Raw genomic sequence first — 18,248 nt, forward strand, 5'->3', positions numbered from 1 at the left:
AGAGCATTACGTGCACTCACATACACACACCAGGCTATTACAATATCTCCGGAATCCAGCAGGTCATAGAAATTAAAACCTGAGCCATTAGATGGCATCTCTGGCTCTTTGTTTGACCCACATGAACGCACAAACAAACCTACCTGGTCTTTTCATATGATCTCAAATAGCTCACATTATCAGTACAACCAAACAAATCAACCAAAATGTTGGAATATCTCAAATAAACAACACCTCAAATGCAATATCTTACAGTTCAATTAGCATGAAAGCATCTTGAATCACCAATGATGTTAACTTGAAGTCAAGAGATGCTCGACAGTCTTTCTTTGTGCAAACTTAGACCAGTTATTTTTCTTCTGAAATCTGCCAGTCTGTGAATGAATGCATTTTCAATGAAAGCATGACAAGGGTGTTTAAAAGAAATCACTTGGCGGCCATCTTGGCAACACCCCCAATGCTCATTATTTTCTAGGACAGCTGCTACCTGCTAGCGGTCTGAAATGTCCAAAATGGTTGGCCTGGCATGTTCCAAGCCAGAAATAAAAAGTGTAAAACATTTATTTTTTAGCATTTACACATGCACATGCATGATGTCCTCCTCCTCTTCTCCTTTGATTTACACACAGCCCATTCAGAGCAAATGAGAAAAGTTACTTTTTGTTGAATACAATTTTGCAAAAACAACAGAAAACACAGAACAGAAAATACAACACGCCCAGGTAACATAAATACGCTCTAAAAAAATTTTTTGCTAACAATTTTATAAAGTTATGAAAACTCTGTATGCTCTCTAATGTACAAAACATCCTTTTAAAAACATTTTAAAACTGTTTATTCTTGGTTATGTAAATGTTAAATGATTTGAATGATTAAAACTCATGAAGTGAGTTCAGGATTAAAAAAGAATATATATTTGCCAAAAAAAAAATCAAAGGGTTATTCCATCCTCTTCATACAAGACAAAAATACTGAGGACAAATGCTCTGATTTAAGATCTTTTTAAGCTCTTAATTTGTAGAAGGGCGAATTAAGACTTTTAAGATCATCAGAAACCCTGCAAAAATGTTAAAAGAACATTTTCTTAAAATTTTATTGATGTTGCCATCTTGCAACAGAATGTGATCTAACATAACTCCCGGCCATTATCAAGTGACCAAAACCTTAACTAAGTCTGTTTCTGTGGTTCTTAACTTCAGAGTCAGTGTCCATTATCAGCTCCTGCTATCAGCCTCCAGCGTCTTAGTTCCTGCTGTTTGATCACATCTGCAGCTCAAAGACTTGATAACAGACTCAAACTGTGGTGAAAGTGGACAAACGTCAGTCTGGTATTTGTAGTGGGATCAGCTGAGGTTAATGTTTATGAGAGGACTGGTTAGTGTTTGCTTGGGTTGGAGTGAGATTGAACCGTCTTAGATCTATACGCTCTGCATTCTCAGCGTGCTGATATGCCGATGTGATAATGTTTTGTGTAGCAGCAGTCCCGCAAAGTTCAATATTAGCTCACAGTGAGTCATTTTGGCTGATTTAGAAAGCCAACTGGTGAAATCAAAGCTACTGTTTCCCTAAAAAGAGAGGATGCAGACGCTCTAACTCTGCACATGTGATATGACTCTGCAGGGTCTCTGTCATATGGAATAAGAGAAATATTCAGGATGTTTTTAACATTTCTTTCTGCTGCAGGATGCCTGCAAAGTTTCATTACCGGAAGAACTGGGGGTGTACAGATGAAAACTCCTGATGTTCCTCGGTGTGTTTGTGTGAAGAAAGTACTTCAGAAAATGCAAGTTAGCTCAAAGTTAACACTTTTTTGGGTTGTGAAATGTACACTTCTTCTGTCCGTCTGCACAAACATCTATCATGGGTCTCAAACTTTGCAGAAGTATGAGCTAATGGCATTTGTTCTGCTTAAACTTAGAATTTTGTATGAGTTTTACAATGTACGAACTAAACTAAATGAACTAAAGTACTTTAAGGTAAGACAGCCCAATCACAATTCAGTATGCAAATATTATGATGACATCACTGCTTCCTGTTACTTTATGAATGCTGACTATTGTAACACTTTTCAAACTTTCATCTTAATCTTTTGGAACCATAATTCGGTGAATGCTTCTATGACATCATCACTATCAGTTCGATTTCGAATGCGTAAACAATCCATCAGTGTGTGTCAAAGCAATACTCCACCCAAAAACTGTCTTCTGTCTTTATTTACCCTCATCTCATTCCAAATCTACATTGCTTTTTGCTTTGGTGGAACACAAAAGAAAAATGTTGGTTTCTGTTTCCATAGTATGGGGGAAAAAAACTGTTTGGCTATCAACATTCTTCAAATTATCTTCTTTTGTGTTTAGCGGAACCTGATGATGGTGGGTAAACGTCGCCAAAATTTTAGGTGGAATATCCCTTTAAAAATTCAAATGAAGACACTTTAATGTTTGAAAAATGCACTTCATGTGGTAACACCAAAATTAGTTTAATTCAAACTAAAAGTCTAAAATACGACATCAGCTTACACTAACAAGTCATTTTTAAGGGTCAGATTAGAAATAGCTCCATAAGAATTCACTTTTTACACTGAAATCTTACATTTCTTCAAAAAGAATATTTAAATTTTAGCTTACCTTATCAACATCATGATGTACAAAACAAGTCTACATCAAGCATTTGGAGCTTAATTAATTGTTAAAAACTATGAAAAGAACAAAAAATGCAAATATATGGGATTTGAAGACTGCCCTGCAGTCTGTATGAGTCCATGTGAAGGTGTGCGTGTGTGTTTGAGCTCATAATCCGTGTGTGTATCTGTGGCGGGAAGGGCTGTGTTGGGGTGAAATGGCATTGAGGTGATGTCCTACGTGTCTCTCTGCCGTCTTCAAGCGCTCTTGCAGCTCCAGGCGCTCCCGTTCTGCACGGCGGGACACTTTGCGGGCCTTCCTCAGAGAATGCCTCAGTTTCCCCACTCGCTCTTTTAACTGTTTGTTCTTCCTCTCCAGCTCGGCTACACGCTCCTCCAGCTGTCCAACTCGCTCCTCCTCCTCAAACAACACCTTCTGCACGGAGGAACACAGCAGCTGAAAGATAAAAGGAGAGAGACGTTCATTTATGTACATTATAATCTGTGCATGCACTGATAATCTGACCCTGTGGAATGAAGGTCAACATACAACATGACATCATTTCCAGCCTCCGTCAGCCTTATTATTTCCTGTTGAGCGCTGTCTTTCTTTTCTGGGCCCCTACACATGCCAGCGTGTGTGTGATGGAGGCAGTTCAAAAGTGACCCGCTGTCATGCCCACGGTAGACACAAGCTGAGGCATGCTGTGTGTGTGCACATGTGGAGAGTGTGTGATTGCATGGCCGTGTCTGTGTGTATTTGAGCAACGGGAGGCCACATGTTCTCCCTAAACAGTGGAAAGGCCTAAATCCCTATTGTAAAGGACCAAATCTGAGTGTTACATGATGTCAAAGGTCACCACATGAGCTAATTGCACCAAAAGTGAAACACAAATGTCATGAAAATGAATGGTGACAGATGCTGTGGAGTTCAGTCATTTTAAGTCAATAATGATTCAAATGCCAGTCATTTAAAACAATACTTTTATTTTATAATATGTTTTCAAATGAAATTTATTCCTGTGATCATTTTCAGCATCATTACTCTAGTCCTCAGTGTCACATGATCCTTCAGAAATCATTCTAATGTGCTGGTCAAGAAACATTTATTAATATTATCCGTCTTGAAAACAGTGGTCTGCTTAATATTTTTGTGGAAACTGTGATATATTTTTAGGATTCTTTGATAAATGGAAGCTTCAGAATAACGGCATTTTTTAAACTGAAAAATTTTGTGACATTACAAATGTCTTTACTTTTAATCAATTTAATGCATACTTGCTGGATAAAAGTATTAATTAAATACAGACCCCACATTTTTTGAAAAATGGTGCATAAGCTCATCTGCATTTGCACAGCTTTTTAAACACTATCCTTGGACAGAAAAACATGCATACTGTAGAATAAGGACTGCTGTGAATGACTGTTGTTGTGTCCTACTGTCCAAACAAAACACCCACTGCTGTAACAACACCAGCACTCTCCAAACGACAGCTCCCCAAACTACACGACACCCAGAGCAGACAGACAGGTGGACACAACACACACACATGCTGGAATAACATCTCTGCTCATTAACTAGACCTTATAGTCATGCTTTTGCTTCCAAAACTATGTAAACAGCTATTTAGCAATGCTATTTGATATAATAAGATTTCTTCTTAATGTGGGTGTTGTGGATTTAAAACCACAAGAGCCAAACATAGCCTGCTTTGCTTTCAAACCCAAACCAGACCCAGATGTGGTGGTACGTGAGTCATCCATAACAATAGATGTGTGTTTTTGTGAAAAAAAATGAGACAAGAATGCACAATAGACAATGAGAGAAAGAATGAAGAAACAGAGAGAATTTGGGCACACATTTGGGTTTGGAGAGAGAGGGAGAGAGAGAGAGAGAGAGAGAGAGAGATGGATGCATGGATGTAGTTGAGCAAGTTTTGCCCAAGCTCTTCAGAATCCTACATGATATTTGATGAAAATACATTATGCATTGAAACATTTGACTGTGCATGCAAATGCAATGGTGTTTTTGCATTTGTTTGAATCTGATTAGAGTTTAATAAAGCATAATGGGTGTTTAAAATGGATGGTACAGGAAGCAGGGGGTGACGTAACTAACAGACACGGTGCCGGCTATACAGTCACAAGAGCACAAAAAACCCTCAGGCGGCCTCAAACAATCCTTTTCCCACAGGAAAGCTCCTGTGTAAAACAGCTCTCATTATCTCTCTGAGGTTCCCGGGCCTGATAATCACCCCCACCTGTTCCTGCAGCGCACACGCCATCATTATCTTTATCTTCTCTCTCAGCATCTGTCTGTCTCTCTGTGCAGATGTGATTAGTGAAGTGTCCCTGTGTGTCTTTTTTGATCTGTAATACTTGAATGAATGTAATCGATTTTTTAAAGAATTTTTTTCAAAATATTTTTGGTTGGCATAAAAGACTGGGCATTTAAACCTATCAAGATAAGACTTGACTTATTAAATACAATAATATTATAAAAGTATATAAATTATAATTAATTATATATTATATAATTATAATCAATATAATAAAAAAGTATCTGGACATTTAAATCACTCTGTATGAATGTAACTGTTAACAAAATACCAAACCATGTGGCATCTGCAAAAAATATTGAAAATTTTCTTGACTTTCCTTTGCAACTTTTACTATTTCTTTTATGCAACTATACTATTTGTTTTTGTTTTAGGGGATGAAGTCAGTTTTGTTCAAATCTGACGACCTGAAAGTATCCAGCTTGAACAGTATATCTATTGTTTTATCATTTAAAGACAAAAAAGAAAAAACTTTATTTGAAAGAAATATCATTTGTTCTGATTTTTTTTTTCTTATGCAATTTCTCACTGCAATTCTACTCACTTGCCTTCAAGACAAACGTATGCAGTCAAACAAAAAAAAAAAAAGCATTTGACTTTTGACTTTTGTCTGGAAGGCAAGGGAGATTCCTGCTGGTCTCTGTTGGTATATTACGCTCAATAAATCTGAAACTGTATCACCTCAGCTGATGACTGTTTTCAGTAAGCTGAAGTGGCTATTAGACTGACTCTGTACGTTCAGGCATCTCATTGTGTTTGTCTTCAAATAAACTCCTCCCCTCCAACAGCAGACCACAGTCCAACTAATGAGCGGCTTTGTGTTTGATGTGTGTGCATGTACAGCAGGCTAATCTCATCTGCCTCCACTTGATACTGTGTGTGTGTTACATCCTCACATCCTTCAAACCCCCTGCCATAACCTCTGAGAACCCCTGACATTCCTCCCATTCAGCCTCAAACCATCCACATCAAACGCATGATTTATTTTCCTTTCAAAACCCACCGCCGTTTCCCAGAGAGGATGTCCACATGTCCAGCTGATGTCTCCCTCACTCTTTCTCCATCTTCTTTCTATCTCAGCTTTATTTTCAGTGGCAGATGTGTGTGTGTGTGTGTGAGAGAGACATAAATATATATATATATATATAAGGTAGAGCAGCTCTAGCTGGGAGGTCTTTAATCCGGCCTCTATCTAGCCGAATGAACTCTTGAATTACCTCAGCCTCCTACTGTGATGAACAGTCACAGTCGTCAATACAAAGACCACCAAAGAAAGGGACTTGTGTGTCTAAGTGTGTGCTGTATGATGGAGCTGCATTTACACATGAGAATCTGAACATGTTACTTTTATATTATTCTTTCTTCCTGTGTGACTTACACCTTTTCGGCCATAGCCGATCAGATTTCTCAATTCTTTAGTTGTTTTTCTTCAGACGCTGGTGCTGTTTTACTGTTGAAGCACTGGTAAAATAATGCATTTGTGCAAGCAGACACTCCTGTCTTCATAAAAAGCCATTTACGAGACTCTTGAATTTACAACAGAGTTGTTTTAAAACAGTGAACACGCTCTGAACGTCTGGCTGTAACAATGCACACAAGCTTGCACAAACACGTACACATACTGATGTTCACCTTTCACAGATTTATGCCTTTCAATTTTCTTGTCTTGACAAGATATATAGTTTTCATTTATGTCTGCCACCCTATAGTGCATATTGAGCCAATCTGTGTGTGCGTTTATTGGTGTCGTACCCTGCTGTCTTCCTGGCTCTCCCAATCACTATTAAAGTTGTGCATGGTCTGTCCACCAGAGCAGTTTGAGAACTGGAAGAGGCTGGAAAATAGTCGTCTGTTCTCCAGCGTGTCAGGGAATATGGCATCCTGAAAGTTGACTCCATGAGGGAGGATGTTGTAGTTTTCATCCATTCTGTAAGAGATATGTACAGGTACATGTTTGTTTGCATACACTTGTGAGGATGTTTGACCTCATGACTTAAATTTATTTTAAATAAATTAGATTAAAAAGTTATTTTAAATACTAAAACTAACTGAAAATAAAAATATATCCAACTATTGTTTTATTAAAGAACATTCAGTTCTTGAAAACAAGTAGACAAGCAATGCTTAAACAATTATTTGTTTTTTAAGACAGCCTACTGTAGGTAAAAGGGGCAACTCATTCCTGACATTAAAAATGACAAATTTAAAATAAAAAAAAAAAAAAAACCTACAAAAACTAATTTGTAGTTCAGTATGTGAGTAGAGTGAATCATTAACCACCCTGATTCTTAAGTAGAATCTGTTTGAGTCATTTGTTCTAGAATAGGACTACATTGGTCCTGTTGTATGTTTATGATTGACTAAAAAGATTCTGATTCACTTAAAGAACCGACTCATAAGAGTCATTCGTTTCGACTGCATTGGCCGCCTTGTAAGTTTCTGATTCACTTAAAGAACCGACTCATACGAGTCATTCGTTTCGACTGCACTGGCCGCGTTGTAGGTGTCTGATTCACTAAAAGAACCGGCTCATAAGAGTCATTCGTTTTGGGATTGACTTCAAGGGTCGCACTCAGTGTTTTGATTCACTAAAAAGAACTGGTTCATAAGTGTCATTTAGTAGCGGTGTTGTATTTAACGTTTTCAAAAAAAGAAGAAAAAAAAAACAGTATATAACGGAATAGCCTATACATCATGGACCGTATTCGTTTTCCTCCAGTTGAAGTTCAGAATAAGAACCGGTTCTTGGTCTTTAAATAGACGTGAACCCACCTGAGGAAGAATATGTAGGAGTTGTTTTCCATCACCGTGTGTGACTGACAGCTAAAGTACCCCAGTCCCGTGAGGTTGAGGCGCGAGCCCGCAGGAACCTCCAGCATGCTGCCCCACGCCTGATCGCACAGCAGCTCCACCTCCGCCGCGTACAGCAGCGCGTCCTCCGCGCGCTCGTGCTTCAGGTACGGCAGGTAATTGTAAAGGCTGGACGCGTACGGCTCCTCGTGGATGGCCAGCACCTTGGCGTACACGATAATCTCGGCGAGTTCAGCTCGACAGCCCTCGCTCTGGGGTCGCCACTCGCTGGGCAGCTGACACGCAAACGCGAACCCGACACCCAGCGTCAGCAGAAGCGCAAGGTGCATGCTTCCCCCGCCAGCAAATAAACCCACGCGTAAAAAGTGCTCGCTCACGGGTTCAGTGGATAGGCGATGCAAGTGAAAGTACCCATGCAGTGGCCAGGGGTCAGATCACATAGTCCCGACTGCTGTAGGTTCACAAGTACGAGTTCCCATCCTGCTCCTCCTCGATCCATCATCACTCCTGAAGTTCGTCTCAGGCCAATCGGCGCGCTGGAGTTTAAACAGCCAATAGACGCGCTGCGTCCTGCGACCATCCAGCAGCCTCTCTGCTGCATTCCTGGACGCCATTTGGACTCATTTTCTGTCTTTATTGATTATACAGGCAGAAAACAGATTAGTGTTCATGCGAATTCACTTTTTACAAAAGTGCTTTTAGTAAAAATACATTAAATAGCAGGGCCGTGGGAAGAGGTTTTAAGTTGGGGGTGCTGTAGTGGGAGGTGCATTTTTTTGCGTGTCAGGTGGACACCTCTTAATAATAAGAATTAAACACATTTATACCAATCTTGTAACCAGACTCCGTTGCACATAGCAGACACGTACAAATAGCCACGATAGTTAAACAGCTCCAAAAGGTTGTCGCGCACAGCGGAACGTCTTCGCCTTCTGGCTGACCTCCCAGGGCGAGTTTTTTAAGGCGACCGTTATTTAGAATGTGTCACTTTATGGTTTCCATGGTGACGCGTCATTGCTTGTCACGTGACACACCGCAACAACAACAGAGCTGAATGAATGATGATCTGCTTTTATGTCATTTTTCCTTTTTATTCAAAATATTCACAAATTTGTTAGATATGGCATGAAATATCTGATATTCCGATTGTCAAATATATGCAAGTGGAAGTGTTTTTAAAAACACCTGTATAACGATCGCGTTAGTTGAGCTGTATGCGCGACGGCATCTTAGTTTGTGCCGCAGACGCAGTTCAGAGAATCGGATCTGTTGTATTTACAACACGTGAATTCATCCACTTCTCCCGAAATATATAAAAGTAAGTGGCTGGTGAACTGAGAGAAGAATAGAGTAAACTTTAAAGTTACTTACACATGTGTATCTGATATTTATAAAACAACGTGTCTAATTATAATGGAAAGGATTATTATTGCCTCTTCCTTTGACATCAGTGTGTATTTAACAAACTCTAAATGTATTGTTTTTTTAGTACTTATATGTCTGAAACCTAAAATAAACATTATGTGGTTGAAAACACTGAAAAGTTGTGATATATGACAGCTCTGAACCAGGGCGGGATTTAGTGAATTGGGGGGGCCCCAGGCAATTGCACACATTTATCTACAGATCAACTTTGAGGTTTCTTGAGGTAGAAATGCTTGCTGCCTTTTTTTGTCGTGATGCTTGCTGCTGCACAATGGTGCCACATTGTTGTGTCCAATGTTTCTAAATTTTTTATGTACATGTTAAAATAGGATTCCTTCATTAACATTTACATTTAATCATTTAGCAGACACTTTTATTATTTCATGTTGTAGACCATGAAATAGCAATTGATTAACCTCACAATTGAACCTTTTTTCAAGAAAAGGGATCAGAAGTATAAATTACTATATTATTTAAAATGGATTTATGTGGGTGAATTTTTGCATTGGTCTGAACAAAAACTGCAGACTGGAGTATACCCTATATTGATGAGTAAAGTCCACTGATGAGTTACCAGCGTAAGCCTACATTTAATTTTAGTCATTTTAACTGTCAATCAATTAAAACATTTAATCGTGATTAATCGCATGATTGTCATGAGTTAACTTGTGAATAATCGCAACTTAATTGCACATTTTTATCTGTTCTAAATGTACCTTAAATTAATACTTTTCCCTCGGTTTCACAGACAAGGCTTAAGATAGTCTCAGACTAAAATGCATGTTTGAGCTGTTTCAACTGATAATATCCCGGGACTTTAAGTTTTTAATACTCTAATCAACATGGGCATGGACAAATACTGATGCTTTATGCAATATATGTTTTATGAGTGAAACCATAGTTAACAGAGCAAGTTCTGTTGTCAGACAACGGGATGAATATGAAATAGTGACTGAAACGCGACCCATTAACACTACATAAACAGCTCTCCCTTCCAAGATGTTAATCTGCACAAAAATCCCGATTTATAGTATAATCGTGCCGTTTTCTGATAAAATCAAACAGGCTACACATAAGATAAAGAACACTAGCTGTGCTATGATTTCGACTATACTTGCATGTAAAATTAGAGAAGCAACATATATCTGTGTTTTAACTGAAAGCGCAGCTCCTTTCACCCGCTCGCTGAACAGAGCAGACGCAGAGAGAGAAGTGTGTGCGCGCGCTGGGAAAGAGAGACCTCGCGCTCGTGCAGCAGTCAGCTTCAGATGCATGATTTTCATTTGCTACAAGCAGGATACAAAAGAAGCACGTTCAACTCGGAAACGCAGACCGTTGTCGTGGTAACAAACACCGTAAACAGCAACCGTTCGCGTGTCCGCGCTTATTGCGCACCTCCTATATGAAAAGCATTTTAGGGGGCCCCTGGCTTTTGGGGGCCCAAGGCAGTCACCTACCTTTGCCTAATGGGTAAGTCCGCCCCTGCTCTGAACCTATGCTCTGAACGCGCCTCTCTCTGGCTCAGCGCCAGCCAACACGTGAAAGCACATTTGAATTTAGCAGTTGATCACGTCATGCACTGGGACCAGCCTGGACTGATCACACCGGTGTGATCGTACGTACGTGCGAAAGGGTCAATAATTATTTAGTTGTGCTCAAAACCCCCTCGTGCATAAACTTCTTAGGTTAATAACAAACAGGAGGATTTAAAAAATGTTTTAATATGTTTATGTATTTATTTTTTTTGCATCTGTCAGAGAGTGCTGTAATGTCTGCATTTTCCAACGGGGGTGCTGCAGCACATGCAGCACCCCTACTTCCCACGGCCATGTTAAATAGAAATGTATGGACCCTTTACTTTTCAGTCATGCAAAAGTTTAAAAAGTTTATAAAGTTTAACAAATTGTTTGCAAAAAGCAGAACACCATAATCAATTAATCATATAAATAATATGACAAAGAACATGATCCTTTTATTTCATGCTGGTGATATTCGTGTTAAAACTCGTATTTTTAAATTTGAAAAGTACAGTTCAGTCTCCCCTTGTTGTTAGGTTAACAAATTATAATTTATACAGACAGAAAACAGTTCATGGAAACTCACTTTCTACAAAAGTGCTTTTAGGGAAAATACATTTATAGAATAATAATAATAATTATTATTATAAAATAATATTTAGTAGTTTTTATCTGTATTGTGTTGCCCATTTAAAATTATTGAAATTAGCCAGGTGCCTACAAAAATGGTAACTGGGATACCACATAGTATTTAGATGTGATTTATTAGTTTACTTTTTTGCTATTTTTTATTTAGCCATACGTGACGGTTAGTGTAAAGTCTAACAAGTCTGCAAAATGCAGAACAAAACAATCAATTAAGCATATAAATAATACAACACAGAATATTATCCTTTAATATTATGCTGATGATACAAGTGTTAAAACTAGTATTTTTAAATTTGAAAAGTACAAAAGTTGTATTCAATGGACTGTATCTTTTTTCTGTGAAATATTTATGGAAATGACAGTTGTTTCCCGTTAATTATTAGGTTGCCCGATTATAATTTCTCTTAGAACTATCTTTGAAACTAAAAATATTGTTTGAAATTCTGTTTTAAGGTTTTCCAAGGAGTAAAGCCATTCAAATCAAACGCTCCTCAAGTTTTGAAAGCATGCTTGTCGTTCAGCTCTGTCTCAATGGCTCCATCTAGAGCATCAACAAAGTCATTACCTTAGAGGTAACAACTTTTTATTACAACGATATTGATCTATTGTTGTTGAGCCATAAATCTAAATTTAGGCTACCCTGGGGAAGGAAAGCGCAAAGCTGATTCTACACCAACGAGAGTTTGTCATCATATAAATAGGAAAGTATAACTGTCTTTAGTGTTACACACTAGAATCATAACGGGAGCAAAAAGGCCCTCCGTTTGCCCCAGTTTTGGGTGCGTCATGCGGGATGACCTCAGCAGGACAGGCGCAGGGAAACCCCGGCCGCGTCGTGACGTCACCATCAGCTGGTTCAGCGCTGTTCATGGGAGCAGCTTCAGAAGCTAGAGCCTTATGACATCGGATAGACATTTAATTGCATAAGGCTTGCTGTAAACAGACCAATCCTTCTGGATCACAGATCTGTGCGTTCAGCGCGCTGCACTGACGTCTGGATCAGGAAATGCAGCATTTCCCAAAACAAGCTGGTGTACGCAAGAAGTGAACGCTTGGTGAGTATGGCAGTGCTCTTAAATGTAGCAAATTAATTCATTTATTTCATCTTTGAAAAGTGCCTCTACATATATTAACATGTTGCGCACTTACGAAACATATTAGGGCGTAATTTACGAGTGTTGGTTAATTTCTACCGCAAATGTCCTAGTTAACTTTCGTTTTCTCATCATATGTATTTTAAACGTCCCAGGTGGGATTAGATTAGTGTGCAGTCCCACTAGAACACTAAAGTAAACCATTGTTTGCCACTCAATCATGTGTCATCTACTCACACTAATGTCATTACAAAGTCATTTAAAGCCAGAAGATCGAACAGTCATTATTACAGTCTTCCAAACCATCGAATCTTAGCCACAAATCAGACTGAGTCTGGGTTTAACTCGATTACCGACTCAATGAATCGTTCAGACAAATGAATGACTGATACTATTCTAATTTTAGTTTTTCGATTGCATTTTGAACATAGCACTAGAACATTTTTTTTTTTTTTTTTTAGTTCAGCCTAAGTTTCACTTTTCATTCTGTGCTGCTAATTGCATATTTGAACATAAACCATTCTTGAACTAAGAGTCTTATTCTGGTTATTCATAACTTAGCTCAAGAGACTCAAGAAACATGGCATCTGGTTCATCAATGATGAACGGGGACATCAATCACCCACGCGGGTCTGGCCCGGGGAATCTGGGCAGTTTAGAAGAGACCCTCCAGCAAATGAACACCCTGATCAAAGAGAACAGAGAACTGAAGGGTGAGATTCATTTGTCTTTCAGTCACAATCACGGTACATAAACATGTTCCTTCACATACAGTCCTTATGTGTGTCCCACAGAGGCCCTGAAACAAACCAACTTATCCATGAAGGAGAGATTTGAGGGTCTGTCAGCATGGAAGGAGAAGCAAAAGGAGGAGAGAGACTTCCTGGAGCAACGATTAGAGGAGGCCAAAACCAGACTGAATGCTTTGGATTCAGAGAACGAGGTGCTGAAGAAACGAGTGGAAGAGCTGGAAAAAAGTGGAGCTGAGGTGAGCCAAGATAGAAACTGTGAAAAAATCATACCACTCAAAAATATCTAATCATAAAAAGACTTAAATGAAGTTAAATATCTGCTGTAGTGTTTACACACCGAACTGGAGACGCTGAGGGGTCAGATTGCTCGACTTCAGGCTGAGAAGAATGATCTGGTAGCATTAAACTCTGAACTCCAGCTCAAAACGGGTCAAGGTTCACCTAGAGATTCCTTCATTGAGATTAGAATAGCTGTAAGTATGCACACGCACACACAAACTCAATAAAGTGAAACGGTGTTGCTCAATGTCACTCTCTGTGCCTTCTTCCACAGGAAGATGAGTTAAAAGTGACCAGAGATTTGCCCGATATGCCAAAGGACCCTTGTGCTTTCAGCATGTAAGCACTGCAGAATTAAGCATGAAGCAGATTTCCAATGCTTCTGATTCAGTAAATTTAAAAGTCTTTGACCCCTTGCTTGTTTGTTTGTTTGTTCATTTGCTGTATATAGCAATAGTTTGTGAGCTAGAAATGACACTAGATCTGACAAAAATGCTTTATGTGAGTGTCTTAAGTTGGAAAACGGATTCAAATAGTTTCTAAAGTATGCAAACATTTTTATGGATTGAAGTTAGGATGTGGGCCATGGTAGGTGTATAGTAATTGTGGAAACACAATAGGTCCTCAATTTGATAATTAAGCAAATATGTGTGTGTACGCAGGCCAAAGGCTGAGTCGGAGGAACAGACGGTGAGGCAGCTGCTTCGCTCCCTCAGAGCAGAGACTGATGAGAAGGAGAAACTGCAGCTAGCGCTCCAGGAGGCACGTGGGAGGTAGGACACAATTTCCCATACCCTCTCAAAGACAGAACTTAAGGTGTTTGAGCTTCTTTTATTGTATGTGCATGTTGGGTATTTGCAGAATTGCCGAGTTGGAGAACAGACTGGAACATGCTGACAGCAGCGCACAGACATCTCTCCCCTCTACAACTGAAATCAATGTAGGATAATCAGACTTTTATAGCTATCCATGTAGCATTTTTGTACTAGTTATATGATCAAAACATCCATGTGACTGTGGTCTTTGAGGACAGTCTTGTCTAAAAGAAAGTGAAAGAAAATTGTTGGGAATGTGGCAACAACTATGAATTTACATTTGCTATGAGGAAGCGACATTGTTTTCTATGTTTGTTTTCACCAGGCAAGCGCTGAGGTGAAGAATCTGGAGGATCAGTTGCTGAAGCTCTGTAATGAATTGAAAAAGGCTCAGATCAAACTGGACGAGGCTGAGAACATGAAAAGAAATCTGCAGGACAGGTTAGAAACACCAGTCAACAATAACTTATACACAGGTTTTTTTTTTAATTAAAACAAATCATATATTTTTTTAATAATAAAAATACATTTATTTTTGTTTATCATTTTTATGTATAATATGTGTTTTTTCTAAATATTAAAATTGAAATTTGACTAAATTGCTTATCATACACTGCTTTCAAACTTGATTTTGTTTCTTCTGGAAATGCAAATCTAGTTTCAGTATATAAGGTCACCTAAAGTTTAATAGTCTGTTGTTATATGCAACAACATAATGGTGCCTCATGAACTTGTTTATATATTAATTTAACCTAGAATTGTAGAGCACATTTTATAAGTAATAAAAGTTTAAATCCAGATCTTCCTTTTGGGTGTACGTTTTCTTTTCTTTGGCATGAAGGTCTACAAACAGAGTCTGCTGAGTTTCCTATTACTCACATCTAATGATCTCTCTGCAGGTGTAAAGATCTGGAGCAGGATCTTGGTACTCTGAAAACTCAGCTGGGAGAGAAACAGAAGGTTCAGGCTGAGAACGACACTCTGAGGGTTCAGATGGAAAGCCTTCAGGCTGCTGTTAAACTGGAACAGAAGAAAACTCAGGATGAGAAGTGAGTGCAGCTTGTTACCCCGTCTGATGCCTACAAAAACACAGCTAAATAAATACACAACCAAGTTGCAAAATATACTTAAAATCATTATCACATTTTCACAGATGTTTTCATAATAATCACATCTCCTTTTATCTTTCTTTGGCAGGAACAACCTGAACCAGCTGAAAGATGCCTATACCAAGTTGTTTGAAGACTACAATGAGCTCCAAGAGGAAAATAAGAAGAGAACGGTACAAATTCCCATTTACTTTAGAAAACTTCAGGTTTACATTTTATTAATTTTTTTTGTATTTGCCCAGACACTGTTATTTAGGTACATCTGTGAACTACACATTTTCTCTTAATTTTTCAAGGAGTATTAAGCTGGCAGCAAAACATTTCTATATTTAAATACAGTTTGATTTAAAGCGGTTAATTTTGTATTCAGAGTGTGTTGGTGGTTCATCCTTCTTACATACCTAATTGTGCATAATCAGGGTTTTGTTTCACGGGAAGACTATGATGACCTCCAAAGCAGGTTTGATATGGCTGAAAAGGCGCTGGCAGACAAACAGAAGAAGATTGATGAGATGAAGATGGAAATCTTCCAGAAGGAAAAGGAACTAGAAACCATTTCTGTTTTCCAGGCTCAGGTACGAACGACTATGGCTTGCTGGGGCGTCCTCTCACTTTTTAACCTCCTTGCAATCAGCATCATTATTTTTTATTATGTGTTTTTGTGTACACATACAGGCAGAGATATATTCCTCGGATTTCTATGCAGAACGAGCAGCTCGGGAGAAGATTCATGAGGAGAAAGAGCGTTTGGCCACTCAGCTGGAGTATGTGAAGAAACAGAACACCCAGCTTCAGGACGAGATGGAGTCACTTGGCAGGTCTGTCATAAACTTCACTTACTTGCGCACATGTGACCTCTGTGATTTTGAAAAGGGATTTTTTTTATTCTACAGGCATTCCATGAGTGAGATGCAAAGGAGACATGTGTCACGTGGGGCCAATCCACAAGGGCCAGCATCTCCACATCACCCGCAAGGAGGTAGAGGTCCTTACCATAAAGAGTCCGTGTTGTGAACTTTTGTGCTACTGTACCTGTAACTGTATATCAGGATCAAATAGACCTTTTTATTCCACAGGTGACTGGCAGCAGCAGAATATTCCAGAACATGCTTGTCCCAAATGTGGGGAAGTCCTACCTGACCTGGACTCCCTGCAGATCCACATCATGGATTGCATCATTTGAGCCTGTTGCCTAGTAACCCTATACCAGATCCCCCCAATATGTGAACTAGTGGTTCAATAGCTTTACCTTCAAGCAGCCTGAAACATAATGCTTCAGTAACACAGGTCTATAAACCCTGCATCCTAAACAGTACTGCACATTATCAGTGTGGATGGTTTCAGATTAACAGATGCTATTGGTCCAGGGTGAGAATCAGGATTTAATGTGTAGCTTTGGTTCTGACTAGTTGGATTTACTTTAAATACACCCTATATAACAGCAACATTATTAAGCTGCTTTAAGACAATTTATCACTGTCAACTATTAAGAAAAAAATATATTATGTTGCAGGTGGCAATCAGCGTGGCATACATAATCAGTCATTCTGTTGTGGGTGAATTATGTTATTGGTAGCAAAAATATTTTTGTTTAAGATTAATTTTTCTGAGAGAATCATTTATTTTAAAGACTTAGAAAAGAAATCTCAGTTAGTTATATTTTCATTATATTCTCAATGCCACACAGAGGTCAACAGATAATGTTTTTCTTACTTTTGTTTGTTGGATCTGTTAACAATTAAAGCACTTTATTCTGTTTAATAAGCAAGGTTAGTTCGATTTGGGGCAAGTTCCTCTAAATATAAAACCATGTCTGAATGTTAACACCTGCCTAAATCTAATAAATACTTTTCTGAAGTTCATATAGTTTGACACATGGGCTCTATCATTAATGTGCTCTTGAGGTTATGAGTAAATAACCTGCAGCATGTAGCGTTAAAATGCATATTAAAGAACTAGTTAAACCCCCAAAAAATATTTGTTGTCATTTACTCACTTTACTCATGTCGAAATTGGTATGCCTTTCTTGTTGAGAGCTAAATTTCAGTCTTTCCTCTCAAATAACCAGTGCTTGAAGTGGGCCAGTACGCACTTCCATATTTTAATCTTTAGTGTACCGGCACTTCTGACATGAGACTAAATCACACTACCAGTAGGGGTCATCTCATCTCAACAAATCACAGGAATGAATTCAAACAGAGTCGGTCTACTTTTGGTTTTCAATGTGTGGGGCGCATCAGGAGTGATAGAACTTAGAAGAATAATGAATTATTGATTACTAATTTGAATCAGTATATGTAGGATGAGCAGTATTGATATTCTGTCTGCCCCCCAAAAGCAGAGCCACGCCAGACCTTGACATATGGATCAGGTTTGTTTCCAAGAGGATCCCTGTGAGGTCCCTGGCGTGTAAGCCAAACACCGGAACAGCAGCACTGGCAAAGTCCAGCTGAGACGCCAGCATCAGCACCGCCAGAGAAAAAAACTGCTTTTTGATTCTAGCTCCCTCTGAAAATTCTTTCATTGGTAATCAACAGGTGGTTAGATCCCATGCATATTTGCTTACAACTTTTTTCTTGTAACATGTTTGCAAGATTGTATGAAAATGATTTTAACAATTCACTGTCCTGAGCAGGATACAAAAGGAGATTTTTCACAATATCATTAAATATTCTCTTTTATATTCTCTGCATTCAAACACTACAGATTGTCAAAAACAGAATCATTAAGTCTTTAAACAAACCTCAGTGCTTCAGTTGACTCATTTTAACAGCATTTTTAAAGCCATGAAATCTGTCTTCTGCATTTGTGCCATTTATTTTCTGTGCTTTAATTGGTT

At 38.7% G+C, this 18,248-nt stretch overlaps 3 protein-coding genes across 3 annotated transcripts in view; 1 reads left to right on the forward strand and 2 right to left on the reverse strand.

Moving 5' to 3' along the window:
• nudt5 (nudix (nucleoside diphosphate linked moiety X)-type motif 5) overlaps positions 1–415 on the reverse strand; it is a 72,900-nt gene extending 72,485 nt beyond the window's left edge. The window contains exon 1 of the mRNA XM_042721707.1: positions 286–415. The gene's annotated coding sequence lies outside the window, so the exon portion shown is untranslated. The remainder of the gene's footprint in view (positions 1–285) is intronic.
• Positions 1–8,408, reverse strand: part of ccdc3a (coiled-coil domain containing 3a) — a 59,198-nt gene extending 50,790 nt beyond the window's left edge. Inside the window, exons 1-3 of the mRNA XM_042721705.1 lie at positions 7,732–8,408; positions 6,712–6,886; positions 286–3,077 (exon numbers count right to left, since the gene is read on the reverse strand). Coding sequence (XP_042577639.1) covers positions 2,790–3,077; positions 6,712–6,886; positions 7,732–8,099 — 831 coding nt within the window. The 5' untranslated portion in view covers positions 8,100–8,408 and the 3' untranslated portion in view covers positions 286–2,789. The remainder of the gene's footprint in view (positions 1–285; positions 3,078–6,711; positions 6,887–7,731) is intronic.
• A 3,792-nt stretch (positions 8,409–12,200) lies between these two features.
• LOC109074594 (optineurin) lies at positions 12,201–17,271 on the forward strand. The gene is made up of 14 exons (XM_042721709.1): positions 12,201–12,415; positions 13,016–13,167; positions 13,249–13,442; positions 13,533–13,679; positions 13,760–13,824; positions 14,148–14,258; positions 14,347–14,425; positions 14,626–14,741; positions 15,200–15,349; positions 15,498–15,582; positions 15,829–15,984; positions 16,085–16,227; positions 16,303–16,388; positions 16,486–17,271. Exons 2-14 carry the CDS (start codon positions 13,035–13,037, stop codon positions 16,590–16,592), a joined length of 1,572 nt encoding a protein of 523 aa, XP_042577643.1. The 5' UTR covers positions 12,201–12,415; positions 13,016–13,034; the 3' UTR covers positions 16,593–17,271.
• Positions 17,272–18,248: the final 977 nt, after the last annotated feature.

Source organism: Cyprinus carpio, chromosome B4, assembly GCF_018340385.1.
Source record: "Cyprinus carpio isolate SPL01 chromosome B4, ASM1834038v1, whole genome shotgun sequence".
NCBI lineage: Eukaryota > Metazoa > Chordata > Actinopteri > Cypriniformes > Cyprinidae > Cyprinus > Cyprinus carpio.

Bases quoted from the DNA above. Each gene is read 5' to 3' on its own strand.
- LOC109074594 (XM_042721709.1), top strand. From the start codon at position 13,035: ATGGCATCTGGTTCATCAATGATGAACGGGGACATCAATCACCCACGC. The intron at 15,583-15,828 runs GTACAAATTCCC...GTGCATAATCAG, and splicing joins AGGAAAATAAGAAGAGAACG to GGTTTTGTTTCACGGGAAGA. The intron at 16,389-16,485 runs GTAGAGGTCCTT...TTTATTCCACAG, and splicing joins TCCACATCACCCGCAAGGAG to GTGACTGGCAGCAGCAGAAT.